At 38.9% G+C, this 26421-nt stretch overlaps 2 protein-coding genes across 6 annotated transcripts in view; one reads left to right on the top strand and one right to left on the bottom strand.

The window, feature by feature from the left end:
* GCFC2 (GC-rich sequence DNA-binding factor 2) overlaps positions 1-15882 on the top strand; it is a 33541-nt gene extending 17659 nt beyond the window's left edge. For 2 of the 5 annotated variants that reach the window (XM_070429572.1, XM_070429569.1), the window contains exons 8-17: positions 308-389; positions 931-1043; positions 1791-1990; positions 3656-3806; positions 4470-4591; positions 5345-5421; positions 6799-6865; positions 10992-11138; positions 13476-13600; positions 14411-15882. In XM_070429572.1, coding sequence (XP_070285673.1) covers positions 308-389; positions 931-1043; positions 1791-1990; positions 3656-3806; positions 4470-4591; positions 5345-5421; positions 6799-6865; positions 10992-11138; positions 13476-13600; positions 14411-14528 — 1202 coding nt within the window. In that variant the 3' untranslated portion in view covers positions 14529-15882. Of the gene's footprint in view, positions 1-307; positions 427-930; positions 1044-1790; positions 1991-3655; positions 3807-4469; positions 4592-5344; positions 5422-6798; positions 6866-10991; positions 11139-13475; positions 13601-14410 lie in introns of those variants that run through there. The other 3 variants (XM_070429573.1, XM_070429574.1, XM_070429575.1) reach the window with 3 other exon arrangements.
* A 742-nt stretch (positions 15883-16624) lies between these two features.
* MRPL19 (mitochondrial ribosomal protein L19) lies at positions 16625-25998 on the bottom strand. Its single transcript, XM_070429577.1, has 6 exons — positions 25894-25998; positions 25587-25704; positions 22237-22355; positions 21903-22037; positions 19510-19691; positions 16625-19361 (listed from the first exon to the last, which is right to left on the bottom strand). The coding sequence occupies exons 1-6, from the start codon at positions 25994-25996 to the stop codon at positions 19140-19142; spliced, it is 879 nt and encodes a 292-aa protein (XP_070285678.1). The 5' UTR covers positions 25997-25998; the 3' UTR covers positions 16625-19139.
* Between the last annotated feature and the right edge of the window lie 423 nt (positions 25999-26421).

The raw sequence follows: 26421 nt of genomic DNA, 5'->3' as shown, positions 1-26421 counted from the left end.
AAAAACTGGTGAAAACTATTAAAACAGGATCTGAGTGAGACAAAGAAATTAGAGGAATTTTTTTACTGTACTCAATATATATTTTCTTAAGCTCACAAACTCAATGCCTATTAATATGTGATAGGGAATTAACATTGCACTTTCATTGCATGATGTAATATAGAATTTAAGGCATACGTGTGTGTGTGTGTGTGTGTGTGTGTGTGTATGCAAGTATATATATATATATATATATATATATATACACACACACCCAAGATATAACTTTTGTTTTCAAAGTATTTCACTTTATTTCTTTTGAAAATAGGCAAAGCTGAAACATCAACAAATGGAAGCTTGGCTATAGATGAAAAAACTCAATGGATTTTAGAAGAAATTGAATCTCGAAGGTAGCTATATAAAGTGAAGACTTAAAAGCACCATTGAGCAAGTATTTTTCACTACTTAAATATAATGAACTACATGGTATAATTAATCAAAACCTAACAAATTAATTTTTGAGAATGATGTAAAACCAAAATATAGCTTAGCAGTCTTAATTAAATATAACTTAAACCCTCAATCCCAGGGTTTAAGTACACATTGGTGTATTTAGATCAGTCAAAAGGAATAAGTAAAATGGCATTTATCAGGCTGGAAATTGCTGCTAAGTAGAAGCCAGTCCTAATTATATTGTTACCCATTCTTCAAAGTCTGTAGCCTCTGGGAATATCCTAAATGGGAATATCATAAGGAAAAAGAGGGAGAACAACCAATTCAAAATAATGAAGCTTAAATGTCAGAAATATTAACATAAAATTGTGTGCCAATATAATGCTGTATTTCTGGGCATTTTAAATGAATTATGACTTCTACTTTCTGTTTTAAAGCATTTACTTTCAGCAGGAGCTATTTGTTTTTCATTGATTTTCGGTTTATTGAAAAATACAGGGCACAAAGAAGACAAGCAAGGGCACTTTCTGGGAATTGTGATCATCAGGAAGGGACATCTAGTGATGATGAACTATCTTCAGCAGACATGGCTGACTTCCAAAAAAGTCAAGGTCAGCCACCAAGTTTCTAATGTATTTTTATTCGAAGTGGGAATTGCTTTGTATTGATTGCCCTTAAATACATAAGCTGTATAAAATAGGAAATTTTAGGGGAAAAAAGTGTTCTTGGAGACTTTTCCTACCTTTGAAAAACTGGGATAAAATGGAGGAGCATTATGAGTATTACTGCATCTTTATAGTTTTTTTCCCTCAGCCTTCATTTCCTGTTATAAAGGAACCATGAACATTATGGGTTTCATTGCTCACCACGTACTTTCTGTAGTAGTATCACTTGTAATTTAAAATAATTGAATATAGTAAAGCCATTTTACCATTATGAGAAGGTAAAATATGTATAGTTGAAAGAGTTGTGGGCTTTGCAGTCGATGAGATGGCTTTGAAGAGGGGCTCCATTCAGTGTGATCTTGTACAGATTCCTTGACTTCCCTAAATCTGATGGTGTTTGCTTGCTTGTTTATTGTCTGTAATAGGTAGGCTAGTAACACCTAACTTTTAGGAAAGATAGTTATGTTGAAATGAGATCATGTATTTGTAATGTTTTGTCATATAGCAGGGGTTCAATAAATGGTAGATTTTGTTAGTATTGATATTACTATTACTAAAGTGATTTTTTAATAAAAACTAGTTTATATGTCAATATCAAAGGCAAGTTTTCAACTCAGTTGATTGAGTAGTTATATATGACTGCTTATAGGAAGCTCGGTTAAAATGCATAACAAAGACTCATTTTGTTCACAGGTGACATTTTACAGGATCATAAGAAGATCTTTGAAGATGTGCATGATGATTTTTGTAATATCCAGAATATTTTGTTAAAATTTCAACAATGGCGAGAAAAGTTTCCTGATTCTTACTATGAAGCTTTCATTGGTTTATGCATACCAAAGCTTTTAAATCCCCTAATACGAGTTCAGTTGATTGATTGGAATCCTCTTAAGGTATTTAAGCTTAACATGTGAAAAATCCTGATCACATTAGTTACTTAAATTCCCTTGTTATCAGGTTAGCTATAAAATACCTCACCTTTAGAGTTGGAGTTGATAGTTGGTGATTTGGAGTAATAGTCTACATCTACCTTTTCTTGGTTTACACTTTATTTTTGAGGCTGAGTGACACTAAACACCAGTAAAGGAAACATTATTTTTTAAAGCTGCTGCTTTGATAAGTTTAAGGTCACTCAAAAAATAAAGGTAGTTTTAGGCCTTAAGAATTTTACAGTCTTGGGAAATAGACATGTACCAGTTCTGAAGTTGGAGATGACATCTTGGGAATAGTTGGTTACTGAAGCTAGTGCATTGAGGAGAAGGGATATTAATGGGGATTTGAAAGGTATATAGGACTTAAACGGGAGGGGAAAGAGGAAAAGGTATTTCATAAAGGTGCATAGGGAGAAATAGAGTTCAGGAGGTAGGCACTGCACAGTGTTCAGGTCCTAAATTAAGATGTATGAACTTGCTTTGGTAAATAATGGGAGGAGTGACAAGATGAAAGTAATGGTTTGGGAAATCCTAGCAGTAGGCTAACTTAGAGGGAAGGAAGATAAAAGGTGGGAGTATATACTGGAAGGATTTGCTGTAGCTCAAGTCCAAGGTGATGAATTTCTTACGTAGGGTGGTAGTAATGAAAAGAGAAAAAAGAGTTGATTACAAGAGATGTTATAAAGCAAGAATCAGTAAAATGCTAAGCATAAACCTAACACCCCACATCCAAAGATACCCCAACATTTGGATTCTGGGTTAGAACAGTGATAGTTTCATTAATAGAAATGGGGACTTTTCAGAAAGGGAACAGTTTTTGAAGGAAGTTTCACTTTATAGAGAATGAAATAATAACAGGACATCTGTCTAGATATGCCTGATAAGGAAACAGAAATGAGATAATGAAATTCTAGGAAGAGAGGGGAGCTGAAGGTGAAGATTTAGCAAAGAGAAGGATGGCGTCATGTCCTTTTATCTTTCTCTGCCCTAGTCATGCATGGCTGTTGGCTCTGTGTTAGGTTCAAGGCCATACAGTCTTCATAGTATAGGAACCAAGCTTCCCTCTAAGAAAGTGGTAGGTAGTTGATGGGACAGCAGCCTAGCTGTTAACCACTCAAGCTGAATGGAGTACTCTGTTAGGCCCAGCAGAGATCCGTTCATTCATTCATTCAACAAATAACTGGCCATTTGCTATTTGCCTAGTAAGCTAAATCACGGGCAAAATACACATTTGTGCTTATGAGACTTGAGGGAGCCAGAAATGAATTTTGCACAAGGTAAATAAATTTGTATAAATAAATAAGAATAGCACTTTTGAGTTATCTTCTTAAAAATGTGTATTTTGCTCCTGACAGTGCTTGCAGTATAGTCAGCTTTTAACATACAGTGGGCATTTTGGGATTTGTCATAAAAATGTATGAAACGCATGCATATTGCATAGACATCCTGTCTTATTCTTGTCATCCTGCCTAGCCTTGGTGTTCTAGTACTGTATATATGGAGTTAAAATATGGAATTATTTGCTTTTGATCCTTAGAAAGCTCCAGTAGTTACTGAAAAAGTTAGCCATTTAAAAATAAGCTAATGCATAAGAATTTATTTATAACTGATAATTTTATTTATAAGTTTGATTCCATAGGTTTAAAACAGATGCCATGGTTCACATCTATAGAAAAATTTATAGATAATAGTATGGAAGATTCAAAGAAGGAAGATAGTTCTGATAAGAAAATCTTGTCTGCTGTCATCAACAAAACAATTATTCCACGACTTACAGGTACTGTTTTGTAATCTTGATTAAATTGTTTTGGGGCAAAGTATAAGATCATTATTTTCTGTTAGTTACAGTTTTTTTTCTCAGAAGTTTTTTAATACAAGAAAATGTAATAAGCAGTAAAAATCAACAGGTGTCATAATTTAAGCTGGTTAAAAAAATGCTTGTTGGTGCAGTTGATTTGCTATCAAACTGTTGATAATCTTTAGCCTTTAGCATTTGTGACATTCGTATTGCTTTTATAACTCCTAGGTCATTTATTACTGGCACACTTCTATCCCTGCTACATGTATTGTTTTCTCTTCCTTAACTTGTCCCCTTATGTTTCTCCTCAGTACTGCCCTGGCCAGTAGCTCAGGGTTCACTTGAGTTTCACGGTGATGAATTTAAAGTGTAGTTTTTTTCCAGCCACTTGTTAGTTGCATGATTGCAAGAATAGACTCAGTGACAAGGTGGATTTAACAAGGGGTGGTTTAGCCAGACAAATTCAGCAAAACCCAAAAGGACAAGGAAATTGAGGATGTATACAAATATGTAATGGTAATGATTGGTGTGGATTTTAAACCACAAAAGGCAGTAATCTTTGCTAAAAAGCTTCGGTTGTTTATATGTAACAAGCAAAGCAATTGAGTAAATAATTGTACACCATTGAAATTTTTGTTTCAGACTTTGTAGAATTCATATGGGATCCTTTGTCAACCTCACAGACAACAAGTTTAATAGCTCACTGCAGGATGATTCTTGAAGAACATTCCACTTGTGAGAATGAAGTTAGTAAAGGCAAACAGGTAATAATTTCTAGAGTTATAAATTTCTTAATTTATTTATAAATCAATATAATTTATTATAAATCTTTGTTTACAGAAGAAGCACAAAAGTAATTATCAGAAAACTATTTGGGGGAAAATATACTTAGTTCGGATTTATAGAAACTAGGGCTCTGGCCAGTGTGGTTCAATGGTTAAAGCATCAGCCCACCAAAGGGTTGTGGGTTTGATTCCTAGTCCAGGGCACATACCTCAGTTGCAGGTTCAATCCTCCGCCCAAGTTGGGGAGCATTTGGGAGGCAACAAATTTATGTATATGTGTCTCCCCATTCCTCCTTCCTTCCTTCCACTCTGTCTGAAAATCAAGGGTAAAAATATCCTCAGGTGAGGATTTAAAAAGACAACAACCGCATTTTGATGAGGGTGTAAGTAAACAGGTTTTCTCAGACAGAGCCAGTGGGACTATAAATGGGACGCCACTACTACTTCCTAAATACATGGACAGGAACTTTCATAGCAACGTTATTCATAATAGCCCCCAAACTGGAAACCATCTAAATGTCCTATCAGTAGCATTCATGCAACAGAACACTATACGGTAGTGAAAATGTACCAACTACAGTGACATGCAATAACATGGATGAACGAAGTTCTCTTGTACCTAATTGATATTTTAACACCTAATTCGGTGTGTGTACAAAATAAATTACTTCTTTTGGTAAATATATTTCAACCCATGACTATCACTGATGCGTTTAAATTTTCAAATAATAGGACTTACTTAAATCCATTGTTTCAAGAATGAAGAAAGCAATAGAAGATGATGTTTATATTCCTCTGTATCCAAAAAGGTAAGAGCTATTAATGTCTAGATTGTATAAAATAATCATGTAATACAGATTTAAGAATGTAATACAAAAGAAACTGTACTAAGTATTTTCAAAGTATACATATACCTGTTTAGATACAAATTAAGATTTCAGTATTTCTCGGTTACCTTCTATATACCATGTACAATGCTTGACACTTGGAGATAGGGTGGTTTGTTTGTTTTTAATGTTATTCTTAAGAACATGATAGGTGGCATAGCAGAGTAATTAAAAGCCCAGATTTACCATCTATAATAATAAAAGGGTAATATGCTAATTAGACCGGACGAAGCCAGAGCCGGAGGGAAGCCCAGGTGCCGGGTGCCTACGGGTGGCCGGAGGAAAGCCAGCCCGGGTCCCAGATGCTAGAGGGAAGCCGGTGCCGGCAGCCGGAGGAAGGAAGGCCTACTCTTTCACAAATTTTTTGCATTGGGCTTCTAGTTACTAGATAATGACCTTGGGCCTTTCTCTGTCCTCAAATGTAAAATGGGACATTAAATTAATGCCCACATTAAAGGACAGTGTGAAGGTGAAGAGTGTGCCAAACAATGCCTGGCACAGAGAAAGCACAGCAGAAGGCCTGGAATATCACTGAGGGGCCAGAAACTGCATCTGTGAATTCTGTATTTACTTAAATTATGAAAGTAGTGTTTGATGCATGTTCATACATTTGCTAAGAAGACATCAGTTATAGTTATGGATCATGATCTGAAGCTACCCAGCAAGTACTCACAGGATTGAAGAGTTAAATGTTATTTATATTTAAAATGAAAAGTCTTACTCCATCCCACTCCTGACCTCCATCCACCCAATGTTTGACCTTTCTCCACTGTGTACATGAATGCATGCAATAATAATAATCAGTAATTTTTTTACTTTTCCAGTTTCTTTATACAGTTAGAATTAAATACTTATATATTGTAATCTTATTTCCTCGCCCTTTCAGTGTAAATAGTTGTACACTGTTTTTTTGACTTAGTACATCTTTGAAATCTTCATTTAAGTAGTTTGTCATCATATAGATCATCATAAAAGTAGTTCCCTCATTTCTTTTTTAAGCTGCATTAAATATGCTATCATATAGATGTACTGTAACTGATGGGCATATAAGTAGCAAACTATTACCAACAGTGTTGTGAATAATGTTATAGATATTGTGTACATGTGTAAGTATATCTATAGAAGCCATTCTCAAAAGTAGGTTTGTTAGGTCAAAGTGTGCATGCATTTATAATTTTTATATTATATTCCATTAAAGTTTAGTGTGGTTGGTTAAAAAAAAACACTCAGTTTTTTAAACTATTTCTGAAAGTTTAACAGTTCTTTGTATTTTCTCCTTTGTCTTTCATTTCACATTAGTGCTGTAGAAAACAAAACATCACCACATTCAAAGTTCCAAGAAAGACAATTCTGGTCAGCTCTAAAGGTAAGCAGAGAATTGCAAAAATAAAAAAGAATTTTCTTTTATCTCCAGTTTACTATATATTCCCCCAGTGCACAAAATTCGTGCACATTGAAAGGGAATTAATTAGAGGAACATAATTTGGACTCACTAATATCAATAATATTTGAGCGTGAGGCAGTCCACATTTCTGAAATTCAATGACATGAATTTTAGCTATTACTTTGCCAAATAAATGGAATTTACAGATATCATTTAAAAGAGCATTCAGCTTAATATTAAAAACTAGCTACCAAGTCAGGTCTGTTTTCAACTTTTTGCCAGCATTGTAAATTGTTTGCAATATCTGCCCATTTGGGGTTGCATGTCATGGTTACGAATAAATCGGGCTTGCCATACTTTGTTGCAATTGCCATAGCATCCTGATATTGCTGCTGCATGTTTCTGGGACTACCCTCAGAAAATGATGGAAGTATTATCATTTTACCAATCGGCACATTGTCATTTTCAGATCTAGATTTGAGATAATCCATTAAACCACTATATTTTTCAACTCTCTCAACTTAGATTGGTTTGCTTTGATGAAATTTTTCTGATTGGCCTCTATTTTTTAATATGAATCCATGATAAACTATTGAGTTAAATTTTCCTGCATTTAAAATAGGATTGAATGTGTCCCGCACAGAGAGCTCAAATCCATAATACTGCATTTGTGTGACTCGTGTCCTTACATTTTGTCTAATATTATTATTGATTACACTGTTGTCTCTGAGTCTTAATGCAATATCTGTTCCCCAGCCTTTTTCACCATGTGGGAAAAGAACAGGATATGTCATTGCATCTAATGTAGGAAACAGGATATTGATTTGTTTCATTTTAGTGGCATTTGGATTACTGGGATCTGATTTACAATGAATGAGCAAGTCCCTTTCAAAAGGAGGTTCTCCATCTTCGTTTCTGAATATGACAGCAACCTCGGTTACACGGGGAGAATTATATCTACCTGGGTCACTGTTATGATCGTATTTAGTCGCCATTGTTACTTCTGTGGGAGCAATACCTTTTGCTGCTGCTTCAGATTGGGCTTCCTTTTCTACCTCATGTAGCATCTTGTATGATTTTGTTAATTCATTTATGTCATGCATAAGGTTGTTGATATTGATCAGGAGTCTTTCTGAGCAGCCCTGATTTTCTGGCATTGCTAATCTTTTACTTGTAGCTTCAGCTGTATCCAAAATAAAGAGTTGAGCAAACTTCCGAGAAACACCATCCAAAGGATGTAAAGTTCCAGTACGGTGATAAACTTGTCTGTGTATTCTAAAACAGTATGGCCCATATCCTGATGGTGATGCAATATTTGCACCCATGGAAGCAAAAGCAAAAGAACTATTTATGGAACAAATATTTTCCATGAAATTTTTACTGTCAGAATCTTCGTTTGTCATTAATCTTTTTAAATATGCCGGGTAATCTGGAAAATGTATATCATTTGGACAGACTTTCCCTTTGCTATAACATTGAGTAAATTTCCCATCGGATGGTTTTTCATCAGAGAAATTTAGTGATAGGCAAAATTCACATTGAACAGTCATTCCACCACAACTATGTTCGAGAATTGCATCCTCATGTACTCCATTTTCACTGAGAAGGCAGTTCCTACTGATATTGGTAGTACTTGTTAATGACTATTTTCTAGATATATTCTGTCATCACCACCGCTTTCTTTCAACTTCAAAGGCACGTTGGTCTTTAGACATTTTCTGTCAATAACACCGGTGTTTTTTGGCATCAGAGTGACGTTTTTCCAGTAGCTGATGTTCAGATACGTCCTGTTGCAGGCGCTGCCTTCTTTCAAGATCAGACGCACGCTGCTCTGCAGACATTTTCTGTCGATAACACTGGCATCTTTCGGCTGCAGAGCTACGTTGTATCAACAGTTGTTCTTTAGACATAGTCCCACCTCTCTACTGTCACAGTCTGAGATGCAGGTGAATGAGAGTCCTGGCTATCAGGCCACTGAGAGCTGTCTGACCAAAGGCTGATTCTGGCTAATTCTGTGGGGGTGGGACTTCCTCCTCCCTGCTGTCAGTTTCCACAGCTGTGATGAAGAAGGTGTGGTGACAGAGGGAGCCGTGCCCTCCAAGCTGCCCTCTCTCTCGCTCTGCTCTTTGTCCAGTGGTCTCCTGCTCTGCCAAGTCCTCCAAACCTTCCCACTCTCTGCCAGCAAGGTCCCAGGAGCCCACAGGTGTGGCTACGACCTCACCTCGGCCTCACCTCCTGGGCCTACGAAGGTCCTGGGAGCCCACGGCCACGGCCACCATAGCCTCCAGGGGCGCCTGACACCTGCATGTGCAAATTAACCGCCATCTTTGTCGGGTTAATTTGCATAGTCACTCTGGCTTGTGGGCGTGGCTTGAGCGTTGCAGAGGGACGGCTAATTTGCATGTTTCTCTTTTATTATATAGGATTACTATATCAATGAACTTCTGTAAAGGACCAGACTATTCTTGCCACATAGTCCCTGTTGAACTATTCAGCTTTGATGCTGTAGTGTAAAAACAGTTACAGACAATTCATAAACAAATGAGCATGCCTGTTTCAATAAAACTTCACTTATGGACACTGAAATTTAAATATCATATAATTTTCACATCACAAAATTTTCTACTTTTTTCAATCACTTAAAAATATAAAAACCATTCTTAGTTCACCAGCTCTGCAAAAACAGACAGTAAGTTGGATTTAACCCACAAACCATAGTTGGCTAACCGCTGGTTTAAAAGGTAAAAGAAGAATTCAATGCTAATCAGTGGCAATAGGGATGGTAAAGAGAAGATGGGTTCAAAAGATATGTAGGCTGAACCACTGAAAGGACTTGACTGATTAGTAACATGTGAAGGATGTAGAGTGCTAGCCAAGGTTCTGACGTTAGCAGCCTGGTAATTTATGACATTCTTTGGGGACATTGGAGGGGATACAGGAAGAACAGGTTTGGGAGGAAAGATAAGATCTGTTTTAGACATAGTAAACTGAAGATTCCTGATAGAAGGTCTGAGAGGCTATTGGATATGTGAGTCTGAATTATAAGGGACAAATCTGAGCTAGAGATTTGGGGGTCAACCACATGTGGTATTTGGAGCCATATTCATGAATACAACCTTTGAGGAGATGAAGTATGAAAAGAAGGCCAAGGACAGGCCTTGGGAAACACTGACATAACATGTGGGCAGAGAAATGGAGTCTTCAAAGAAGCCTTAGAATGAACTATGAAACTTAGAATGGTCACAAGAGAGTTCTGGCATCAGGGAAACTAAGCAAGGGGTTATCGAGAATTAAGACAGTGTTAAATGCCACTGAAAAGAATTAGGAGAAAGCCTGAAAATGTTTATCAGAGTTGACTATTAGGAGATCATAGGTGACCTCAGCAAAAATAGTTTCAGTAGGGTGAATTCATGTTTGTCATGTGGTTGAGGCGGGAAAAAGGCTTTCCAGGAAGAGGGAGCAGTATCACAAGGACAATGTATAAAAAAGCATTGCATATTAGTACAATTTCATGTAGATTAGCACTTAAGAGTAATAAATACAGTATTGGAAAGAAAGTGGAAAGCACTAAAATTCACAGATCTGGATTTAGAGGAGGGAAAGGCAACCCATATTTATTGTATTAGAATTTCTTTTGAGTATTTTATCCAAGTTATCTCCAAACTTGCAGGTTATTATTAATCTTATATATACACGCAATGAGGCTCTCGGGTTTGATTGATTTCTGAAGGTCCACATTGGTAGCAGTGGCACTGGCTTAAATGGCAGTCCTTTGAATCCTGGGGCCCTGCGGTCTTGCATATATGGCTCCAGACTCTGGAAGAGTATGGATTTATAAAGGCTCCCAGCAAATTTATTTGAGATGGATTTTGGATGGTTGTTCTAAAAAATGAAAATAGGATGAGCAATTATGTGGAGGTTGGAATGTATATGTATCAGGTATTTATTTAGACATACTTTTTATTGATTCTAAAATTGACAGTTCTAATTAACTATTTGTAGTGAAAGGTTAAAAGAGTTTGACCAACTTATTATGTTTGTTGGAGACTATTCTAGTTTTCCTTTGGAGAAAAGGTACATAGTCACTTGACATGTTATTTTATTTTAGCTCTTCCGTAATATTCTTTTTTGGAATGGACTCCTCCCAGATGACACCTTGAAAGAGCTAGGACTGGGGAAGCTACTAAATCGTTACCTTATCATAGCTCTTCTTAATGCCGTGCCTGGTCCAGATATCGTTAAAAAATGCAACCAGGTGAGTATGATTCTAACTTTATTATCTTTTTTTAATTCAATTTTTTAAAATCTATCTTTTTTTTTAATTCAATTTTTTAAAATCTATCTTGTTGTAAAATAATTAAAATTGTAATGTTCACATAATAATAAAAAAATCTAACAAACTAGAAACCCAGAGAAACTCCTCAGTATTTAAAAATTAGTATATTGGTTAATTGTTTACAAAAATAATGTTAGATCCTTACCTCTCACTAAATACCTACATAAATTTCAAGTGAAATAAAAAATTAAGTGTTAAAAATGAAATAAAATATTGTACTAAAAAGATAAATAACTGTGATAAGGGAGTCCTTTCTGAACATGAAAGCAAAAGAAATTATGGAAAAAAGTGATAGATTTGATAAAGATAAAACTTCAGTGGCTCAAAAAACATTAAAAAAGGTATCAAGATTATTCACTGTTAAAACTGGAAGATGGGTTTATTGAGCCCATTATACTTATTCTTTCTCCTATTGTTTATGTTTGAAATTTTCTACAATAAAAAGTTAAAACAAAAGTGAATTGAAATACAGAAATGAAAGTTGTCAGGAGTGGGCAAAGTAGCTTAATACTAATCTATAATAAAAGTGCAATATGCAACTCGACCAAATGGCCGAACAGTGGAACGACCGTCCGGACGACCACGCTATGACACCCACTGGCACCAGGCCAGCCAAGGCAGTTGTGATGTGATTGGTCAGGGGCCCAGCCATTGCCCCAGGATTGCCCCGCAGAGGGAGGCCCAGGCCACCAACTGGCGGGCTACGGCGGGTGTGCGGGGCCTCCCTCTGCAGGGTACAATTGATCGCCCCAAAGAGGGGGACCCAGGCCACCCTCTGTGGGGTGATTGATGGGGGGAGGGGGGCAATCAATCGTCCCGAAGAGGGAGGCCCAGGCCACCCTCTGTGGAGTGATCGATTGGAGGGCTCTGGGGAACTTGGGGGCGGGGGGGAGTGTGGTGTGGTGGCGGACATGGGCAGTGCCAGGCCAAGGCGGGGAGTGGAAAAGTCCTCAGGGGCGATCGGGGCCCACAGCTGCTGCTCACACCCGCTGACAGTGCTGAGTGATCAGGGCAGTGCTGGGCATGGGCAGTGGGTGCAGGTGGCAGCTCTGGCACTGGCTGCAGGTGCGAGTGGGGCCGGCGCTGGCAGCGGGTGTGAGAGGCGGCTGCTGACCCCAATCACCCTTCAGGAGGAGGGGGAGGTGGAGAAGCCCTGAGGGCAGAATGGGGCCGTGCCGGGCGCCGGCAGCAGGTGGGAGCAGGGCTGGCACAGGTAGCAGGTGCAAGCACTGGCAGGGCTGTGGTGTGTGGGAGCAAAGAATTTTCAGTAACCACCAGAGGCTAGCCCCTATGACAACAACCAACACCCCACCTTGGTCTGCTGACCCCGCTCACTTGCTCCACCATCCCACTGCTGCTAATGCCCACCATGTCCCGCACGCACCACCTGGTGGTCAGCCCACATCATAGCGACCAGTTGTCCTGCTGTTTGGTCTATTTGCATATTAGGGTTTTATATATATAGATAAGGAAGAAAGGCTGCATGCAAGGGGAAAAGGGGGAGGGATGGCTTCAGTGTCTGTGGTCCAGGATCCTGGAAGTGCGATAACAAGGTAGTTTATTTTCTGTGATGTTAAAAACAGATCCACCTGTTCCTGGGACCTTAGAATGGTCAGCCTTCCTGAGGCAAACTACCAGAGGGGGTCAGGGTCCAAGCATAGCAACCAAATGAAAGCATCTCCTGTCCTTTATCTGTTCTCAAAATGTATTCTTTTCTGAGTAATGGAACCATCAGGCCCAGGTGTCTCTCTTAATCCGTTTACAGCCCTGCTTTCTTCTTGTAGCACGGCCCAATTTCCCAGGGTCTGTAGGAAAACCTCTTCCCTATAGTTAGTAAGGTGAATAATCATTAAACAACTGTGGTCCTATTCTTATTGTGTGCCCTTCCCCCATCACTAGATCACCCAAAATCTTAGTGAAATAATACTAAATGTGTTTTAAACTAAAAGTGTTATGTGTGGGCATTTCTGGTGTTTAGTTGTAAATAGTGTTTTGTACAGATTTAATGGCTCAGGAATACAGAGTATAGAAAGTATTACAAGTACCACTAGAAGGTATTCAGAAAGAGTAGTCTATTTTAACCTCTTAGTATTAAAATACAATTGCTTAAAAAGTGTATAACCCCTTGACAAAGAAAGGAAAAATTCTCAAAATTTACCTGCATGATCATTATGAAGATTAACTGGCATCATGTTAGCAGAAGTTCTTAGATGATAACTGTCATTATTAAAACCAACCATGTGTTTTGATTAACAGATAGCAGCATATTTACCAGAAAAATGGTTTGAAAATTCTGCTATGAGAACATCTATTTCCCAGCTAGAAAACTTCATCCAGTTTTTATTGCAGTCTGCACATAAACTATCTAGAAATGAATTCAGGTAATGCATATTTAATTGTACCTCCATAAGCATAGCTCAAGGATTCTATTATATTCTCAGCAGTTTTTAGAAAGACTTATACTTTTACAAACCTGTTGAGACTATTGCTGTAGAATTACTAGATATTTTTATGTGCAACCTTTGGAATCACTATTTTATACTCACACCTCATGCATCTATATAGTTCATATTTTTAAATGTAAATCTCTTCCAAAATAAGCACTTCCAGAAAACTACAGAACAGGGGAATTTAGAGTTAAAAATGTAAATTAAAAAAAAATGTAAATCAAAAGTTTCTTACTAAGCATGTTTTTAATTTTCCTGGCGATTTTTAAAGTCTCAATACTTTTTAAGTACAGGTCTGCAGTTTGCAGCCTGGTGTTTACCCACAGTAGCCAGATCTCTGTTTTGCATATCTTACTCATAACATTGGATGTTTGGGGCTTAAGAACAGAAGTGATCTATTGAACCACGTCTCCAAAACTAGAAAGCCCAGACCTGTGTTGTGGCTTTAGATGATGCCTGTGGGGTAAATACTCCCACTGAGGCTCCCACCATAATAGCCCATACAAGCTGGTAGCAGCACACCACAATTCAGATTTCTGATGACAGATCTGCTCTGTGCTTTTCTGGATTTGACATTCACATTAAAATGTGCCAGAATACAGAAGTAGCATCTGAATATATAACGCTATTTTAGATACTGGCTGAAGGTAAAGTTTTTGTTTCAGATAAACAAATGATGATTCACTGTGCTCTCCTACATTGCATTTTTAAGGGGGAAATGCTTTTTTTGTTTTTGTTTTTCAGGGATGAAGTCAAAGAAATAATTCTTATTCTGGTGAAAATAAGAGCTTTAAATCAAGCAGAATCCTTCATAGAAGAGTATCACCTAGACCATCTTAAACCAGTAATTAACCAAGTTTGAGTAAACTTTATAGGGAAGTACTAAAGTAGATTTTAGTACAGTCACACTCTACTCCTTTGCTGGGGGCGAAAAAAATCTGGTGCTTCTTTATTCCTAGTAATGGAGGCGAGGATTTGAAAACAAAACAAAACACGGGTTTCATCCCTTCACTCCCTGTTTCAGGAAAGGCTGCCCTCCTGATTCTGTGGAAATTAAGCACATGGGCAGTTAAGAGTTGACCTTGCTTGTAGCTGCTTTGACTTTAGCGAGTCTTCTGTCCTGATCCACAAAAATGCCTTTTAGTTCTCTTCATTTTAATCATTTGAAAGTATAAATCAAAAGCTTTATTTACAAATCAGTTTAAATGGAAATCTTAATTGGAATGAATGAATTATTTGTTAAGTATTAACTGATTACGGCTTTTTAAGGCTTTGATAACTAATGATGATCAAATTGTCCTTCAGAAATATATACCAATGTATTGTACCAACACAAATGCAAGAGAGGCCAAGGAATCCCCCAGCAATCATTTTGTAACTCTGCAAATGTAATAGGTGAAAATATCTTATTTGAATTATGTGTTTGGGCTATTAGAGAGTGAATACTTGTTTTTTGGCCATTTGTAATTCTTTTTGACATGTTCATTCATTGTTTTCCTATGGATTTATGAGAGCTTCATATATTTAAAGATAATGTTTTGCATGTCCTGTGTCAGTTGCCATTTTTCATTTAATTTTGTGTGTATTTTGGTATAATAAGGCATTACTTGTTGGGTAGTTTTTGTCAGAAAAAGCCAATTTAGATAAAAAATAGGTATTTTAAGTATCAGACCATGTAATTCATTTCCTGGATAAAATATTTGTATAATTAAGAAAATCTGAGGCAAGGGTTAGAGTTGAATCTTTTTCAAAGTAGAAATTACTAATAATATTTCTTAAATCTATTTGTAAAATAACTCAATGGCAACCCTAAAGATTATCAGGGAAAAAATGGATTTTTTTGTAGGATTTCAGCATTTGACCTCTGACACTGTCACCCCTAACTTCGAAGCTGCATATATTTTAATGGATTAATGTGTTTTTTAAGTTTATTTTATTACACAAATTATACAGGAATAGAATCTCATCTAAAAGATTCAAACCATTGCTGAAAAGCATTTAGCATTCCCACACAATTATTGTTCCCAGAGGCAATTGCTGTTTTCATTTCAGTGTTACTCTTTCAGACCTTTTCTCTTTTTACAAGAGAAAGAGAGAGAGAGAGTGTGTGTGTGTGTAGCTTTGTTGTTTACATAAATGACAGTATTTTATTGCTCTATTGCATATGAAATTTGTAAAATTTTTTACTCTTTAAGTAATACACATTTGGAAACTTCCCTCTGACTTTGCATTTTTATTGATGTGTTGGATGTGTTGACATTTTTAGCTTGGGCAGAGAAAGTTCGCTTGCTTTTCATAAATTGGAAATAAATTTTTATAAAAATAAAATTTAAAAAGACATACATTGCCCTGGCTGGGTGGCTCAGTTGGTTGGAGCATTGTCCTATACACCAAAAGGTTGTGGGTACAGTTCCTGGTACAGGCACATACCTAGGTTGCAGGTTTAATCCCCAGTCGGGGCATGTACAGAAGGCAACCGATTGATATTTCTCTCTCACAATCTCCCTCTCTCTCTCTCTCTCTCTCTTTCTCTCTCTCTCAAAATCAATAAAAACATATCCTCAGGTGAGGATTAAAAAAAAAAAAAGACATATACTGAGTCTAATGGGGCAGAAAAAGATATTTCAAGCAAATGGTCACACAAAGTCCTAACTGGTTTGGCTCAGTGGATAGAGCGTCGGCCTGCGGACTGAAGGGGTATGTACCTTGGTTTCAGGCACATCCCCAGTAGGGGGTGTGCAGGAGGCAGCTGATCGATGTTTCTCTCTCATTGATGTTTTTAACTCTATCCCTCTCCCTTCCTCTCAGTAAAAAATAAAATATACATTTTTTTTAAATGGACACACAAAAAAGCAGGAGTAGCTATACTTATATCAGACTAAATGAACTTTGAAAATGATAAGAGACAAAAAAGGACATTCTGTAATGATAAAGGGGTCCATCCATCAAGAAGATATAATTGTAAATATTTATGCACTCAAAGCAACTAAACACTTAAAACTAACAGCTAAAAGGAGAAATAAACAGCAATATAATAAAAGTTGAGAATTTAGTACCCAACTCTCAACAACAGATGGATCATTCAGACAAAGAATGAGAGTGGATTTGAACAACATTAGAGACCATATGGAGCTAATAAACATATACAAAACATTCCACCCAACAACAGCAGAATACGCAGGACCATTCTCTAATATAGACCATATTTTAGGCCACAAAATATAGAAAGAACTCTTATAACTCAATAGCAAAATAACAATTCAATTTAAAAATGGGCAAAGGGCATGAATAGATTCCAAATAAGATATAGGAATGGACAACCGGTACATGAAAATGTGCTGAACATCACTAATCCTCAGGAAAATGCAAATCAAAATCACAATATCACCTTATGCATGTGAGAATGGCTATCCTCCAAAGGACATAACAAATGCAAGCAAAGATGTAGAGAAAAGGGAACCCTCTTGCACTGCTGGTGGGACTGCAAATTGTTATAGCCACTATGGAAAACAGTATGGAGATGCCTCAGGAAATTGAAAATAGAACTAACACATGATCTAGCATTTCCACTTCAGGGTATATATCTGAGGAAACAAAACACTGTCTCAAACGATCATAGCAGCTTTATTTACAGCCCCCAAGACATGGGAACAACCTAAGTGTCCAGCAACAGATAAAGAAGTCATGACGCACAACACACACATGGTAGACTATTAAAAAGTAAATCCTATGTTTTTAAATTTTTCATCTTTTAAAATAAATGCAAGGCTCCTATTTTAAAACATGATTCTCACTTCCTTCAATTCTTTACTGGTATAAATGCTCTAAAAGTGTCATTTTTCATGTGCACTGAGATAAGCAAAAAAGCTAGAAAGTTACTCTCGACTGTACTCATACTCTAGTATCATCTGAAGACAATTATGCTTCATAATGACAAGCAGAAAACTACATTTACTGTATCCTTTCCAAGATTTTCCTTATGATTGAATTCCAAAGTGCAGTTTCCTCCAAGTGAAACAATTTGTAAAATACGTGCTATGGTTGCCTAGTTTCAATAAAGGGGAAGTAAACTGGGATTCTTTCCTCATCACAAGTCCAGTCCTGAGCCTAAGCAAAAAGCCCAAGAAAAAAAAGAAAATGACACCTACCTTCAGTGGGGCCTCACTCACCTGTGCCTCTTCCCCCATGTCAGGGTCACTCTTCCTCCTGACATCCCTGGCGTTCGCACCCATGTTCTCCGTATTCATGGTGGCTACTTTCGAGTAGGGAGGGGCCGGATATGTTCTGATTTTTATCTACATCGCTAAAATGAATTCCCCTCAAGTATATGACAGGTCAACAGAGAGTATGGTAGGAAAAGTAAAATTTGTTTCTTGCTCTGTAGAACATCACCAGCTTTTTAAAGCTTTTTGTCACCCCTCACCTCTTTGGCTTTAATGGCATTTCTAAGGGAAGGAGAAGCTGCTCAGTGCTGAAGGCCCTTAGGTGTCCACTGGGCAGATCTAGGCTAGCACTTCTCTCAAATTTTCCTTGATTCAAGTTCCACTTTTTTAGCCAGGATCTTGGTTCAGTGGTTCTCTCTCTAAATTTTCCTTCTCTTAGCTCAACTGGTGAGTCTAACTCATTCCAATTCCTCCGCTGCCTGCTCATTCAGGGCTCTGGAGTCTGCTTTTAGTAGACTTCACCCCACAGGGGGATGGGAAGCTCTGGGAACACTGTAAGCAGGGAAGAGACAAGGACCGATTTAGGTTGTAGAAACTGATTTAGGTCTCCTCCAAGGGTAACAGACAATGGAGACCTGGCAATGACTGTGAGGCCGGAGCCCCTACAGCTGTGGTCTCCTGGCCTGGCTGTGGGCACTGGTTCAGGGGGACTTGTGAGAGGGGAGGACAGAGGTTGGGAGACCCAGGGAGTTGGAGTCGGATACCTTCTCTCCCACCCTCTTCTCTATCCCAGTACCTCCCGAGGTGACTATGTCCTGCCACCTGTCTTGCCCAGCCACTGGCCTTTGCTCCTGCTCCCTCTCAGGAAGGCTGAGTACTAGGTGAGTGGGAATGGGGACTCTGATGACTCCGAACAAGGAGACACGTTCTACCTGTGTGCTGCCCTGGCACTCCTGACTGGAGGTGTAGGGTGGGCTGTGCCTGCCTGATGGGGCAGATCCCACTGTCAGGGCTGTGCACCTACTTCCTCGTTCAGATTTCAGGCTTACATTGGGGATTGTATAATACTTTGACTCTATTGTAGCTCTGCCTCAAGTAACAGAATAGACACCAGACCACTTGGCGTGTACATTTCTCTTTTTAAAGTAATAAACTGATGTGCTAATTTTATTTTTTTTATAACAGTACTCATATAATGAATACTTAGTTGATTTAATGATTATGTCCTTATGTATGAAATTAAACTGGTCTCTAAAAAAATACTCTGAGAGTCAGTACATCTTCTGCAAGGAGCTAAATACATGTTTAGATCACGACTTTTTTGATGCTTCAATTTCATCCCATATTGCAGCTTCAATTTTTGAAGTATCATATTCCCTCATCATATCAAACTCTAGCCACGGCTGACTCCACTTCTGAGCTTCTTTCATTTGCTCTTCAGTTAAGTGAAGATCAAATCTGATTCCTTTAATATTAAACTTTGGGCGCTCCCAGCGTTTGGACCAAGGCTTAGGCTTCATCCTTACTTTCAGCTAAGGAGGATATATTTAAAAAAAAAAAAAAGAAAAAAAAAAAAGGAATAAATTAGGCTGATAGTCATAAGCAAAATTCTTCGAAAAGTTTTCATTAAGATGGCTCATATTATACTTGAACTTCCAGTTCCAAATGTACAACTCATACCTGATTAACAGGAACTTCTTGGCCAGAATCATGCAGTACTGGCTTCATATTAACATCAAAAGTGCAGTACTCGGGAAGGGCATCTCGTAAGTACAGCAAGCTGTCATCCAGCCGCTTCTCTAATTTGACCACTTGGATCTCCTGGATTCTAGGATTGTAAAGTTCAAAGCAAATCTCAACACCTACGGAGAGAAGAAAACATTCTTACAACCTACAGCCAGATCCCTGCAGGAGCCTCCCACTATAGTGAAAGCTTTGTCGTAAAGGAACTCACGCAGGGTTTTTGCACGTAGGAAATGTGGCATAAATTTGAATCTTTAAAATGAAGATGGTTGAAAGAAATAGAAATAAAGTAAAATCTATATAGATTAAAAATAAGAAAATATGAATTAGAATGATAAAGTCAAAAGAATGTCTTCTATAAATATACTGAGTCAACATCTCCAATTCTGATAGCATTAACTTAGTTGGAGAAAATTTGAGTAAATTCTTCACCATCATGTGGTTTATTTCCCAATTACTTAAATAAAGTTCTATCTTCTACATTAAAAACAACAGGATTAATGATGAGGGGGAAAAAGTACATTTTTAAGTTGTAACTGGTTTAGAAGCCCTCTTGAGGGTGGCCTAGGTGTTTCACACTCTGGAGCCTCCCACAGGAAGCAAGCTAAGAACAGCCTTGAGGGTTTCCAAGAGGCTCCAAGTGATAGCTTAAAATACAGCATCTGTATCATCAAATGCTTAAGGGCAAAAATATATTCTGAGCTCTCCTGAATAATCCCAAAATAAATATAAACAGTAAAATATATACATTAATACCTAGTGTTTAAGACCAGGATTTACTCCAATATTTACTGTACAACTATCCTTGTTCAGGCACTGATTTGGGAGCTGTGCCTACAGCAAAACCCAAATAGCAAGATCCTTCTCATAAAGCTTACATTTTAGTGGATGACAAACAATAAATAAACCAACAAGGTAATTTCATGTAGTGAAAACAACACAGGCTGACGACAATGTTGGGAGGGGCAACTTCAAACAGTGCAACCAGGCAAAGCCTCTCTGACGGATGGCGTTTAAACTGATACAATGAAGGGCCAAGAAGGCTCCAGGCAGAACGAATGGGAAAGGCAAAGGCCCCAGGTTTTAACAAATTTGCCATGTTTGAAAAGCCAGAAAAAGGCCCATTTGTCTGGATCACAGTAACTTGGTGAGGCAGGGATTAAACAAGCAACACTACACAGTTGCAAGCAGGAGAAAGTGTTGGCAAGGATGAGAGTGGTAGCAAAGGAGATGGAAAAGTAGACAAAATTGAGATATACTTTTTGGGAGACTGAGCCATAAAAACCTGCTGATCGACTGGGTGTATGAAAGAGAATTAAAAACAGCTATTAAATTTTTGGTTTAAGTAAATGGATTTAAGTAAAGCCACTGGACTAGAAAGAACCACCAAAAAAGGGGGAGGATCACTGGGGAAGGTCTAGGTGGCCGACAGTCACAATGTAAAGAATGACGAGAAGGAGTTAACACTTTTGAGTACGGTGTCCAGAACTTCACGTACAACATCACAATCAACTGACTACAACTGAGAAGTGGAAACTATTATCTCAATTTTAAAACAGAAAAACCTAGTTCTGTCTGACTCACACCTGTGCTCATGTCTTTCTGTGACACGGATTCCCCAAGCACAGGATCTGAATGGAGGCACCAGTTTCTGTAATCAATCAATTCCAGCTGAGTTCTTACATGCACAGCACCCCAGGTCATTAGAGGATAAAAGACAGCAGCTCTCCTTGTTCAATTTCTTTGGAATTCAATACTTCGCTGCTGGAGATCATGAGGGGCACAACATTAAGGATGGAAACTTTACTGTTCTGCTATTGTGATTCATCATCTTTCTAAAATATCACCACTTGTTCCTCTGCCTTATTAAGCATAGCAAATGTAATATTGCCTTTTAAAAAAAGTTCTCTGGTTCTTATAAAACTGATCTTGTGGTGACTGTTGTAGTATAAAGCAAATTGGGACCATTCACTTTAGGAGAAAGTAACTCATAGGATGTCATTATGTTTATAGTGTTCTCAAGGGTTATTTGCTCCTAAAATAACTGCTTTAGTCCCTTGTCTCCTCCTGTGATACTGCCATAGTTGGGGAAGTCTACTTCTAACAGTTGTCCCTGTGACACAAGAAGCCTTCCAGAGAAAGCAAAGCACCACCTGCATTTAATCAGCAACCTCAATTTTCAGACCATTCTTAGGCCACAGGGTCCTTGTCATCCCTCGGAGCCCCCTTGCAATTTCAACTTACAGATGTCTTATCCCAGGATGCAGAAAACAAAAAGGAATCCTGAGGTAACATTTTCCAGAAAATCAAAAGAATGGGAAGCAGCCTACCTTGTCCTTCAATAGTATTCCTAAGGATAAACGTCGCTCCAAGTCCTCTTCCTGATCTCTGGATGCAAATCCCCAGAAACTGGCTGGTTTTTCCACTGGCATATGGGTCGGCCGTAGTAACACGAAGAATGCTTCCTACGGATTAAAAAATGTAAGATTCAGAAAGAAGCAACAGAATTTCTAGGTAACTTCAGATCTTCCTAAAGATTTCAGTATACTATTAGAAATAAGTACCTCATCTGGCCAAACCCAGGCATATGAAAAACAACCCTCTCTATGCCAAGAAAACTGACCCTCCAGCCACTAATAATAACAGCACCCAGCTCTTACTGACCAACATAGAACTCTGGGATGTGGAGCACTTTCCTCCTTTCTAACATATCTTGTCTTTCTACTTGAAATTTCAGAGGATTTGTTCTTCCTCTTGGAGGAATGAATTCAGGACTCAAGAACCTGTAGGGGGGAAAATAAAATAAAAGCAAACTTTAAAGGCCATTAAAAAAGAATCTGCTGCTTCCTTTAAAAAAATAAAGATTATGATTTTGAAGTGTTTTATTCTTCCTTCTCTAAATAAGAATAATCAATCTTATTTATAAAATTGTTGTCAGTGCTTATGAAAATAGCTAATAATCCTGAGTACTCACCTGGCATTGTGTTAAAAGTTTTATTAAACATCTATAGCATAAATTAAACCTTACAACAACCAGGTGGGGTTGGTGTCCTTATCTCCTTTTCACAGATGAAGAAAATGAAGCTTGGAGAAGATGAATAACCTTCTAATTATATTAGTTATAAACTTATCAAGTCAAGATTTAAATGTCTTGTCGGACTCCAAAGCCTGTGACCATAACCACAGGCCTCATGTTGAGTTGTATATCTACACTAATAAAAAAGAAACATGCAAATTGGTATCACTCTGCTATGCCCACCAGTCAATCAGAGCAACTATGCAAATTAACCCAACAAAGATGACGGTTAATTTGCATACACAGACGTAGCGCGAAGACTGAAGGCTTGGGGCGGAGTGAAGACTAAAGACTGAAGAGGCTTGGCTTCTCCGCTGCGGCCGGACCAAAGGCCTCGGGAAGGAAGGCCTATTTTTCGAATCTTCGTGCAACGGGCTTCTAGTGTTATAATAAATTATGTTGGAAAGGAAATAAACACAGAAATCATCAATGACGAACTGACTTTAAAAATAATCTCCCTAGTCTCTTTAACTGATTTCAAACTCATTATAAGATATTTAACCTATAGAGAGGTATAAATGACATTACAATGCAAATTCATATCTCTATCACCCACCTCAAGAATTAAATAAACAATATGGTTGAAGCCCTTGTGCACCCCTCTCTCCCCCTAAATTACTATAGCGTAATTAACTAAATTTAGTGATGATTATTCCTATGAATTTCTTCCCTTTTCTCAATTTCCTACTTTGAACATTTTCTAATCTACTGAAAGTTGAAACAGTAATATAATGGATACCCAAATATACTTCACCTGGTTTCACCTATGGCCAACATTTTGTCGTATTTGCTTTATAGAGGTATAATTCTTTTCTTGAACCATTTGAAAATGACAAGCAGCAAGGCATTTCATCCCTCAATACTTTAGAAGGTGTCTGCTAAGAATAAGGATATTCTCCTACATTTATCACAATTACTTTAGGATACCTAAGAATTTCAGCATTAACTCAATAATCTAATATAATATATAGGTCATATTTAAATGTACCTAAATTGTCCTGGAAAAGGTCTCTTATAGCTGTTTGTTGCCCACTTTAAGCTACAATCAAGCTGCACACATTGTATCTGGCTGTTAGTCTCTTCTGTCTCTTAAACTAGAACTACTCCCCATCTTTGGGTGTTTATAAACACTGACTTTTTAGAAGAGTCAAAGCCCATTGTCTTATAGACCGTCCCTGGAATCTGGATTTGTTTCCTGTTCCCACATGACCAGACCAAGGTTAAATATCGTTGGTAAAATATTAGAGGTGATGATGTGATCTTATTTTGCCATATCACTGGGCACATCATGTCAGCTTGTACAGCTATTGAGAAAGCTAGGTTTGACAGCTCTGTGAAAGTGAAGAATTCCTCCTATACATTTCTTATACTTTGCATATGCAGGTATGTCTGGGAATATAAAAAAGCTATCGTACTCTCAGTTCTTCTGCCAGTTGCTTTTTTTTCACACATTCTGTGAGTTCATTCATGTTAGCTCTAGCTCGTTCATTTTTCACTGCTGTATAATAGTCCACTACGGTTGGATATCTAGGCTGCTTCTTAATTTTTGTTTGTTACAAACAATACTTTTGTGTGCATTCTTGTTCATTTCTTGTACTTATTACTCTCTAAGTTTTATACACTTGTGAGTCTAAAAGTATACACAACCCAGCCCTAGCTGGTTTGGTTCAGTGGATAGAGCATCAGTCTGCGGAATGAAGGGTCCCAGGATCGGACAAGGGCACATGCCCAGGTTGTGGGCTCAATCCCCAGTAGAGGGGCGTGCAGGAAGCAGCCAATCAATGATTCTCTTTCATCACTGATGTTTCTCTCTCTCTCTCTCCTTTGCTCTCTAAAATCAATAAAAATATGTTTTTAAAAAATAAAAGTATACACAACCTTAAACATACTAAATTGTGTTAAATATTTTTCCAAGGTAGTTATGCAATTTACTTTTCATTTAACTGAATTACATTAAATACTGCAATTTAGGGAAAGTATTCCTTTTCCACCTTAAAAAAAAAAAAAAAGTTGGCCCAGCCTCTGTGGCTCAGTGGTTGAGCGCCAACCTGTGAACCAGGAGGTCACAGGTCAGGACATATGCCTTGGTTGTGGGCTTGATCCCCAGTGTGGGGCTTGCAGGAGACAGCCGATCAATGATTCTCTCTCATCACTGATGTTTCCCTCTCCTTCCCTCTATGAAATCAATAAAAACATATTTTTTTAAAAAGTTGTATAAGAAAATCTTTCCTTAATTTCTAGATTCCATAAATTCAACTTTATTTCAACTCAGAACCGCCAAGTATTTGAAATGTCAAACACACATACACGCACGCAGAGATAATAAATCGGCAACCTAGACCCCTTTCAGAAAGCCTCCAATCACACCAAGCTCCCGCCCGACCCCAAAACTGGCTTTTTCACTAGGTCGACAGAAACATTTTCTGCAAATCCTAAGTCACCTAAATGTACATGTACCTCTAAAACTACCACCATTCTTTTAAGTAAACCAGGTTTTTAAACACCCTGTTTCAAAGAACAAATTTCAAACGCAAACAGGCAGGAACTTTGACACTGTTTCCACTTGCCAGGAAACTGAAACACGGTGAGAGGAGAAGCTACAACACTGAGACCTGGCTAAGCCCTTTCTGCCCAGGCGAGGAGAGAGCGGCTCCTGGCCGTAAACGGGGGAAATCAGACACGCTTCGGAGGAAATGCCAATGCCGGCGGGAGCGCTTCAAACCTGGGGAATGCCCAGTTGAAGCTCCGATTTAAGGCTGCAGAGCAAATCAGTCCCGGCTTGGAAGAAGCCAGGGAGACAAGCCTGAGCCGGGTGGACACAGGAGCTCGCGCACGTGCACCGGGAGCTCCAGCCCCGCTCGAGCCGAGCCCCGAAGCGAACGCAGGTGCAAGAGCGCAGACCCCACCAGCGGGAACCGCGCCCCGGTCCGGGCCTCACCGGGTTTCCGGGCGCGGGGGGCGGCGCTTGTCCACGATCACTGGTTTGGGGGGCGGCTTGAACGCGTCGGGCTGCGAAGGTCCAGTGCTCTGCTGCCGGCCCGGCCCCGCGCGGGCGCCTGCGGGAACACACACAGGGGTCACGACTGCGCCGGCCGGTCCTGAGCTCCCGGGACCCTGTCAGCACCCCCAGCTCCCATTCCCACGAGGGCCCTCCGCCAAGGTCGCCCCAGACCTCACGTCTCGCCCACCCCCGCCTGGCCCTGCACCCCTTGTGCGCCCCAGCTCTCAAGCCTCACTCCACTTACAGCAGGCGACGGAGCTCGGAGCTGGGCGCAGCGCCCTGGCGGCTCTAACGCTCCGGGCTAGACCCATGGCTACTCCACAGCCCCCCGCCATGGAGGCCGCCATGCCTGCTGGCACAGGTAGAGACTACAACTCCCAGCAACCAGTGCGAGATCGCGGCCTTCTACGGCCCTACGGCAACCGCTAAGGGACAAAATAGGCGTGCTTTTTTTTTTTTGTAAAGTTTCTAAAAATTACATCTGGTACCATCAAATATCTTGAGAATCCTTATCTTTTCTTATTCTGCCATCTACAACTTTAATCTAGGTCACCATCATTTCCCCTCGGAATCACTGATAACCACTGCAACTGCCTTCTGGCTCTTCCTGCCTCCACTTCCCTCCAAGTCCTGCCAGTCCTTCACATGGAGAGCTAAAGGACAGTATAGAATGCATCCCGAGCCCTTGTCTCTTCCCAGTTTAACGCTCTCCATAGTTTTTTGTTGACCATGGATGAAAATCAAGTTCTCAAAAAGCAACCAACCTCCGCAG

The sequence above is a fragment of the Myotis yumanensis genome, unplaced genomic scaffold (genome assembly GCF_028538775.1).
Source record: "Myotis yumanensis isolate MYYU_CA2020_CCGP unplaced genomic scaffold, mMyoYum1.0.hap1 SCAF_11, whole genome shotgun sequence".
Lineage (NCBI taxonomy): Eukaryota > Metazoa > Chordata > Mammalia > Chiroptera > Vespertilionidae > Myotis > Myotis yumanensis.
This window is presented reverse-complemented; position numbering and strand designations above follow the sequence as displayed.

Coding starts and splice junctions, on each gene's coding strand:
- MRPL19 (XM_070429577.1), bottom strand. CDS start 25,996: ATGGCGGCCTCCATGGCGGGGGGCTGTGGAGTAGCCATGGGTCTAGCC. Junction 22,356..25,586: donor CCCCCGCGCCCGGAAACCCG/GTGAGGCCCGGA, acceptor TCCCCCCTACAG/GTTCTTGAGTCCTGAATTCA. Junction 19,362..19,509: donor AAGAAGTTCCTGTTAATCAG/GTATGAGTTGTA, acceptor TATCCTCCTTAG/CTGAAAGTAAGGATGAAGCC.